Source organism: Diabrotica undecimpunctata, chromosome 6 (genome assembly GCF_040954645.1).
Source record: "Diabrotica undecimpunctata isolate CICGRU chromosome 6, icDiaUnde3, whole genome shotgun sequence".
NCBI lineage: Eukaryota > Metazoa > Arthropoda > Insecta > Coleoptera > Chrysomelidae > Diabrotica > Diabrotica undecimpunctata.
In genome coordinates, this window is record NC_092808.1 from 112,583,688 (window position 1) to 112,593,272 (window position 9,585).

At 33.5% G+C, this 9,585-nt stretch overlaps 1 protein-coding gene across 2 annotated transcripts in view; it reads left to right on the top strand.

Moving 5' to 3' along the window:
* The window catches only part of LOC140442786 (uncharacterized), an 80,774-nt gene extending 71,592 nt beyond the window's left edge, over positions 1-9,182 (top strand). For both annotated transcript variants that reach the window (XM_072533759.1, XM_072533760.1), the window contains exons 10-12: positions 2,542-2,638; positions 3,441-3,618; positions 9,008-9,182. In XM_072533759.1, the coding sequence (XP_072389860.1) occupies positions 2,542-2,638; positions 3,441-3,616 (273 nt within the window). In that variant the 3' untranslated portion in view covers positions 3,617-3,618; positions 9,008-9,182. The remainder of the gene's footprint in view (positions 1-2,541; positions 2,639-3,440; positions 3,619-9,007) is intronic.
* Positions 9,183-9,585: the final 403 nt, after the last annotated feature.

Sequence of the window (9,585 nt, forward strand, 5' to 3'; positions counted from 1 at the left end):
AAGCCTGTTGATACATAAAGAACAAAATCAATTGTAGTTTGCGAACTAAACATGATTACTTTAATAGAAAAAGTGAAACAAAAAAAAGTGCTTTTGCGCACTTATAAACCCGCTTTTTAAAAGTACGCATTTAGTATTGCAAGATTGCGCACGTAATTTTATGAACATAGGTCACATTTATAATATCCAAAAACTGCGTAGGCATTGTACTTTCCATGCCACCATTCAGCACATGATATGCACTTAATCCAGTCTTCTGTGATAGGTTCTTTAAACGTTTCGTTGCACCTTGGACAACTTCAAATTTTCTTATGAGGCGTTATTTTTGGCTTTGTGAAAACAGCTTTTTCATTTTTTTGTATCTTCTTTACCGGTCTGAGGTTCACATCTGATTTTCTTTTTAAACTCCTTCCCAGAAGCGCTTGCGGTGGTGGTAGGTTATCGCCAACATCCAGTTTGAGTTTATATTGCGGCTTTTTTTTTTCTCATTTTCTTCAATTAGTTGGTCCTTATATGGAGAGCTGGTGATAATTTCCGACTTTTTGCTTCTGCGATTTCTGGGTCTAACCACAATTGACTTAGGTAGCGGAGAAATGGTTGTTAATATAATATAACTTGATGATGTTCCAGGAGTGTTTGATAAATCAAATGTTTTTGTTTCTGGAGCTATATCAACTTTTTCTTTCAAAGGTATTGCAGATGTGTTGGAAACCAGATCTGTAAGCTGAGGGATATTTTCCTTAGTAATGAAATTCTCAAAAACAATAGTTGGACTGTCAAGAACATTGGGAGTATTTTCAGAGGCTGATTCAGATATTTGATGTGATTGAATATCGATTTCAGACCGTCAGACGTAGAATTTTTAGCGACTCCTGATTGTACGTTAAACGCTTCTAGTTCCGTAGTTACTGCAGCTGTAGCAGGTTCTTCTCGTTCTTGGACAAAAGTGGCCATGAAGTCAGCGTCAGTAAATATGTCATTATTAATGGGACATATCCCCGTCACTTTAAAATCTTCAATTGCATTCGTTATAGTAGCAGCTTTAAAGTATACAGTAGCAAATATTTAATCAATTTGGTAAACCGTAATTACCCGCCCTGGATGGTTCGTCAGCCATTTTTCACATTCGTTGGAACAAAACTTTTTTAGTGGGCTAAAAAAAACATCTGTTAAGTGGCTGCATACGGTGAGGAGGAAGTGTTTATGCGATAATGTTATATTGTCGAAAAAAATCAATTGCTGCAATGGAAAAATGAGAAGTGTGATTATCCATTATCAATAGGATTGGTTGTTCCTTTGTCAACTTAGCGTGATCTCTAAAATGTGTAGCATAATCAACAAACAGGTTGTGATTGATGAAACTACTGTCGGATACCATTCCAACTGATGATGGTGAAGCTCCATCTAAAAATTCTGTCTTCATTCTTTTACGTGGATATATAAATGTGGGAGGAATATATTGTCCACTAGCACTCATTGTGCATACAATGTAACAGTAACAGTAACATTGGTTTCCCGTTCTGCGCTAGATATTTTATTGACAACCTTTTTCCTTTTGTAGAGAAAACTTTAGGAGGCCTGTTGGGGACAGTGGAAATTTCCGATTCATCCATATTGTAAATTGCATGTGGCGGGAATTTATATGTATTCATTAACTTCGAGAGATTTTCATAAAACCGCTACACTGTGGTTCATTAAACCTAATAGCCCTATCAAAGCTAGTAGCGGTGGTTTGCCTCAAACTAACATCTTTGTGTCGGTTTAAAAATCCACGTAGCCAGTCCTTACCAACTCTTCTTCCATTTCTGCTGTTAAAGTAATGTCATGTCTTCCCAATTTTGTAGCTAGTGTTGTTCTTTATAGCCTTTTTCTTAACGTACTTTCCGCCATCCTATAGATTTTGCCACGCTTCTCTTACTTTCTCCATTTTCAACCCTTTTTCTTGTTGCCTCCATAACCACCGGTGAGCATAAAGCACGCTGAGAAGTTCGTTTTCTGCCAAACATGCTCAAACAAAAGAAAAAATACGGTTAATCCGTTATAAAAAAAAACCTGGTTTATAAGAGTGCGCGCGTACTCTTACAAAATTAATGACTGCGCACTCTTAGAAAACGAGCATGTTTTAACTAGTGCTGCCTCCATCTTGGTGTAAAATTGTAAACGCCAGAATGATACATACGGTTATTCAAAGTTTATTGCAAGTATGGTAAAATATTACCTCGAAATTCTTACAAACTACAGTTGTGTACAATATCAAAAATTTCAAAATATAATAAGAAAATAGATAAATCTAATTAAAGTTACCTAATAACGTTATTATCGGTGTTTATTTGCCTAAAACGCTCAAGATACATACAAGCTTTGTTCATGTCGACGACTCACTCCGAAAATCGACGAGTATGCACTCTTATTGACGGCGCACTCTTAAAGCACTCTACCCTACTTATTTCCTTTTTGATATAGGTATACTTAATATATTTTTTATATACTTATATTATTTTTAAGTTATCTAATAATATTTATTTATTTAAAATATTCTAGAATATTGGAAAGTGTGACTATTCTCACAAAGTAGACTGTGCGAGCCCTCAAAAAATGTATGAAATAACAAAGAATTCTATATTACAAATTCCAGAAGGTAGGTTTAACTAAAATTTTGAATAATTATTTTTTTCCTGTTGTATTACTTATTTTAATTGTTGTTTATCATCTATCTGAATTTATGGTTATCAATATGTTAATGAACACTAACCAGTATAATGCCTAATGTTCCTTAAAATTATTATACAGAAACATTTGCACTCCTTTCAACATCTCTATCAAGCGAGAAAGCGGGCAGAGTATTAGTGCAATTATCGAATGAAACAGAGTATACTTTGAGCAGAAAAGAAGTAGTAGTGCGTGCCTTTCTAAATATAGTATAAAATAGTCATAAATAAGAGTATTGAATAAAAGAAAGATAGATTGTAGGACATCTAGGTGGGTGGCACAGCTTCTTCTTAAGTGTGGTCTAGATGGAAATAGAGCAAGACACCTTCTCCGCCTCAACGACTAGAGGTTATCTACAAGAGAGAGTTACGTGATCACTCATTAGGAATCTAGTACTAGATTAATTTCTAAGCAAGGACTCGGGATATACTGCCAAGGTCGGTCACATCATCATAATTGGGATGGGGATGGCAACTCAAAACGTTAGAACTTTTTCAATAGAATCTCGTTGATAGAATTTACAAAAAAAAAACGAATTTCAACCTTAAATCCATCACAATAGACGGGAGCACAGTTGAGTAGAAAACATACTTTATATATTAACTTTTATAACTTTTAATTCAACCTTTCATTTAAAACTTTCCAATTTCCCAACTTTTTATTTTATTCCCTTTCATTCTTTCAAAATTATACATATTTTGAAAATGTTTTTTTATTTTTTTATGTTTTAGAGTATAGAGAAAAAGTAAACAATTGCAAACCTGGATCGGTATTTCGTCTAAATTCTGAATGTACAGCTGCTTGTTTATGTAGGAACGGTTTAGCTGAAGTTATACAATGTCCGACAGGATTTGCGTACGATTCAGCAATAGATAAATGTATTTTACGACACCTGGCTAGATGTTAAATGTAAGTTACTCGTCATTATAAAAGTATAATTAGTAAATAGCTATTAATATAAGAGAGTAGAAATATGTATAGGCCCTTTTTTATTAACAAAATCGCATCAGCCAGATTGGCTATTAGCGAAACAATGATAGCGAACAATAATATGTATTAGGTACATTTATAATGTTAGTTTAGATAGCATTTTAAAGCGTTAATAAATTAAGGTTAAGAAACTGTTTGAAATATTATACTGCAGACCTAAAATATCGCTCAGTTTGTTTGGTATATTGTACAACATGCGCTTTGGCGTTAATGCTGGACATTTCTCTAATATATGTTTAGTTGCTAATTTTTCATCACAGTTGTCACATCCTGGTTCTTGTTTGTTGGAGAACATGTAGCTATTAGTTAATCGCGTATGACCCAGTCGAAGTCGCGTTAATATTACCTGGTCTCTCTGACTTGTTGGTAATGTGGGCCAGGGTTTTATCGATTTTTTAACATCGCGTAGCTTGGCCGATGGCACTTTCCACTTTTCTTCCAACATATATCGTATTATATATAATACTTTAAATTTAACCGCCGCTTTCACGTCCGTACTCTTAAATGTTTTAATACACTTTGCACTATCACTACTTGCAGCTTCTTTTGCAGCATTGTCTGCCTTTTCATTTCCTAGAATTTCCACTCAGTTGAGCGGTATGGATTTCTTCTTTTATCTTGATGACCAAAGGATTAGTTGGGTAGACATATTGGATTGACTGTACGGAACTAGTATGATTAGAGAGTCTGTGAGTATAATTTAAACGGTATTATGGGATGCTTTGACAGCGAGGGTGGCCTGGTATAGAGCATATAGTTCAGCAGAGTAAATGGAGTACTCTGAAGGTAGTTTGTATTTATTTGCCGATGTTGGGGTTATGATTGGAGCACCAGTACTTTCATTTGATTTAGATGCGTCTGTGTATATATGTGTATAATCCTTGTAGTTGTGAAGCATATCGTTGAAGGCGGATTTGGTGAACTGTGGGTTTGTTGAATATTTGTCGAAAGAAATGAGGAGGGTTAGGCACTGAGGGTTCTTTATTTGCCATGGAGGAATTGAGGACGATTGGGAGGAAAAGCGTTCTGGGAACGTGTAGTTTAATTGATTTAAATAGCTTCTAATCCTTGCTTAGAAAGGTTTGGCAGTTCTTGGCTTATTTATGAAGGCTTATTTGGGAACTTTTCTGTAAAACAATTGTGAATAGTTGGGTTTTTTGGGTAACACCTGATTTTTGCGGCGTGTGCTACACTTAAATAAAGTCTTCTGTCTTCTAAGGACGGTTCATCAACTTCACAATAAATAATTTCGATTGGTGTTGTGCGAAAAGCTCCAGATATTATACGAAAAGATAGGCTGTGAAGACTGTTAAGTTTTTTTAGCAGTCTTAGTGGCTGTAGAATACACAGTAGATAGATAATCTAATTTTGATCTGATTAATGTTCTGTATAACATTAGAAGTGTTTGGCGATCCGCACCCCATTCTTTATTGGCCAGAGTTTTTAGAAGATTTAATCGCTTGTGACAAGATAAGATCAAATTTGTTATATGAAGTTTCCAGCTTAGAGTTTCTTCGAATGTCATGCCTAAAAATTTTATTGACGTTATACGTTTTAGGTTCTCATCACATAGTTTTAGGTTGGGGGTGTTTGTAACATTTTTCTTAGAAAACAGGATGAAACGAGTTTTTTCAGTGGAAAAACAGAAACCTGTATTTTGTGACTAGAGTTCTAAGCGTTGTATAAAGTTCTGTGTGTGACAAAATATATTTTGTATATTTTTACCTTTGCAAAAAACTACAAGATAATCCGTGTAGACGCGTGCCTTTATAGGCGATTTTAGATTTTTGAGAATATCATTGATTGCCACTATAAAGAGCGTAGGACTTATAACCGAGCCTTGAGGAATGCCATTTTCTGGATACATTATATCTGATGTTGTGATGTTTGTCCTAACTCTGAAAGCTCTATTTTGAAGCTTTTTCTGCTGCTTTTGTGATAATGGTAACAAGGTCAGTGTCTCGTCTATATTTGAGGTACTTTTAAATGTGGTCCTTTTGTGGTACTTTTAAATTAGAAAAAAGATTACAGTTAGGGTTTTTTAAATTCCATTTTGGAGTAAATGTCTGTCCACATTGGTTTTTGTTATTTTGAATAAAAAGTGGATAGTGATCACTGTTGTATAAGAAGATTCACCGTTCTGTATATTAAATCTAATGGACCTGCCGTCGTTTAAGACTGAAAGGTTAGACTGTTCAAATATCTCTTCTAGCAGTCTTCCCCTAGTATTTATAGTAGAAGAGCCCCATAAAAAGTTGAGGGCATTAAAATTGTAGTGGACAGATTAGTTTGGAGTGAAATTACAGTAGTTTCAATTGACTTTTTTACAAAGATAGCTACTCCGCCACTGGCTTTTTCTTGGCTAGTTCGATTTTTGCAGTAACTTTTAAATTGTTTTAAAGCTTGTATTTTTTCATTTTTGAAATTCGTTTCCTGAAGACACATTATAGACCCATTATATCTGGATTGTATCTAGCCAGAATTATTTGGAGCATCGGAAAGTTATTGTTAAAACCGTTAATGTTCCATTGCAAAATTGAAGAGAAGCCTGTGTATAGCAAATAAAAACTGAAACTTGGGATTGTTACAGAAGTTTATGACTCGATACCTGAGATAACTCACTTTCAGTCTCTGATGTCTCACTGTCGAGTATTCATCTGTAAATGTATCAGTAGTTTCTTTCTTATTTTTGTACATCTAGATTTAATGGATCTTTGTTTGAAATAAGGGTATATTGCTGTTAGCATTTTCACTAAAGCTTCTAAATCGTTAATGTACGTTTTTATGACGCTGACTGGATCCTGTGCACCATAAACATTTTCAAATAGATCGAGTATTTGATTAAAATCAAGAATAAATGGAGGGTTTTGTTCTGAGATGAATGCCTTGGCCGGTTCCATAAGTATGTGAGTTGGCGTCTTTTTCTTACTTTGTTTTTTGGTTTTTTGGATGGAGCACCATTGGGTTTAACAAACGGGTCTAGTCTTTTGTTTTCTGAATTTGTGTCTTGCGCTGGAGGAGGTGTGACTATTTCTTTCAAATTGCGTTTTGAGCTATTTTGTGTAGACTGGGTTGTATCTATATTGATGATTGGTTGTGCTGTTGGAGTTTTTGAGGGGTTAGTTGGAAGTATTTGGGGAGGTGTGAATGGCGAAAGAAAATGTTTGGGAGTGAGAGTTTTGGTTATAATTTTCAGAAACTGATTCTTGGGTTGTTTTGCAATTTGCTGCAGTATGGCCTTGCCTTTTATATGAAAAACATACCAAGAAATCTAGTGGCAAAAAATCCTATAGTTGCTGTTATCATAATTAATTAATATGGATTCAGGTATTGAGGCAAGCGGTGGTGTGATAAAAATTTGTCGTCCAAGACTGTAAATGGCTAAATTCCGTCAAACCGGCACTTATCTTGAGAAATGACATGGGAGACATGGTTTTAAGGCCCAAATTTTCAATTTCTTGAGTTAGTAAAGCATGCGGAAGGTGGGGACAAACGTTTGACAGAATTAGTCTTTCTGCTTGAGTGACTAGTTTGCGTGCTTGGACTTGTTGGTTATTAATTTCTATAAACCCTCCATAATTATTCATAAAATGTTCAACAATGTTTTTGTTTGTAAGGTACATACACACTCTGTTGTTATGAAGCCGTGAGGAAAATAGAATATTTTTGGGCTCGATCAACATTCCTAGTGGAATCAGGTAATTTTGAAGTTTTAGGTTTTCAATGGCTGGGAATACAATAGCTTGATCTTTGGTAGGGAATTGTTGTTCAATCACAGCAGAACAATAAGTTTTAGTATCGTTTTCCTTTTGGGAGCTTCTGTAGTCAGAAGTCCCGTCAGTTGGAATTAACATCTTTTCTTTGTAATTTAAAATTAATTTAACCTGTTTTAGAACAGGCAATTTTATCATGTCGTTATAGATAACGAATAAACTTGTTTAGGGTTTTTATATCAAGCGGACTTATGATAAATACAATAAATTCCTGTGAAATGACTCTGTTTTATATAATTTTAAAGAGTAGTTACAGCATGGAAGAGAACGCACTCTTATGCACTTATATTGATCAAATAAAAAAATTTTGATCAATAACTACTATCTAAATAACTGTTTTTGTTTGGAGCTGACAAATTCGCACTAATTAGTATACCTGTCAGGACCGAACTCCATGTATAGGTCCTGCTTTATTATCTTTTACGGGTTCGGCTATTTCGATAGCGTAGTGTTCAGTAAGAGCGTCAACTTATTGAACTTAGCAAGAATTAGTATTAATGACATTTAAAATGTGTGTTTAAAATATAAAACATAAAGGATAAGGATATTGTTAAAATTTTCATAACAATCTTATTCGATATATACTCTAATCTTCCCATATTAACTATACTCTTATTAACATTTTATTTCACAATTTGGCGCTGTCATGAATTTCAAATAATAACACTACAGTTGCTTATGTATACCATGCCCTTTAACTTACTTCATCTAACAATTGATCCTTTTTTGTCTTCGTTTCTGGTCCATTTATTATACATGCAGATAATTTATTTATATCAATCGCTAGTGCCTTATCAATCAGCCTTAATAGTGTTATTTTTTGCTCTTTTTAATCTTCTTCTTTCCCCAAGATCTCTTGTTTATTTTTTTGCCCTCTCGCCGGTTAATTCTGCATGTTTCAACACCAAACTCTAGATAGTAGAGCTATAGACTGATATAAAATATAGGCTATATTGTAGAGAATAGACAAATAAACAAAAAATAGAGCGAATCGTGGTCTTCGGTGGCGAAGAATGGATATCAAAATTATGTTAAGTGATAGAAGATTTAGACCGCGTATCTTCGTTGGTAAGATCGAGTTGGCGTCATGTTATGCTGAGATTTTACAGTTATGGTAATGCATTTTCTTTGCCAAATTCACTAAAAAACCTAATACAACTTTACATACATCAAAAACGTCTAAAAATAAATTTTAGACAAAACTTTGCCCAAAACCTCTGTTTACCATAATATATTGCACAAGCTGTACATTCGACATGTTACGAATTTTGTGTGAACAATTATAGTATTTCGAAATCTTATCTTATAATATATTAAGATGTTTTTCGTTGATTTTTTTTATTTATAATACAGTATTATTATTTTTCGTAGAAAAGTTTAACCTTATTATTCAGTAACGTAACAGTACTAAAATATAAAGTGACATATAAGTTGCCTAACGTAAAGGACACTTAATTCATATTTTAAGATTATAATTCCTTTATTGTCTGTTGTATGTATACTTAGTTTAATAATAAAATTTTGGTATGTTTTAGATATAAAGAAACTGTGATGGATTTCTTCTTTTTATGAAGACTGATAAAAAGCTTACGATACAAAAACGACTATAACGACTTATAGAAGCGTTTTGGGGTTGGTGGCGGTTTTTATTTATTTTTAATTATATATGTAAGAATGATGTAGGAAAATATATAATACATAATTAAGAAACACATTTTTTTATTTCTGCATGACTAATGACTTAGGAACCAGTATACTTAAAACATAAGAAAATCGATTATTCAAACCTATAAAAAATTTAATAATCTTTGATATTTTTATAAAATATAAAATATAAGAAGTAATAAATATAAATATTTAAAATACCACAGTTTCGATAGCTAGTAAGTACGAAAAAGGAAACAGGAAAGAGGACGGAAGGAAACTTAAAAGAAAAGCATGGGATATAATTAGCAATTATTGTTCTAAAACTTATACGTACATCTATTAGAAAGTGAATATTTCGGCATTTCAAGTGCTATCTTATTAGGGAGATTGGCAATGATCATGGGAGCTCTAACTTTCTAATCAAATGCTCTAAAGAGTTGTTTAAAGCTTTAGCTATACCGTCTTT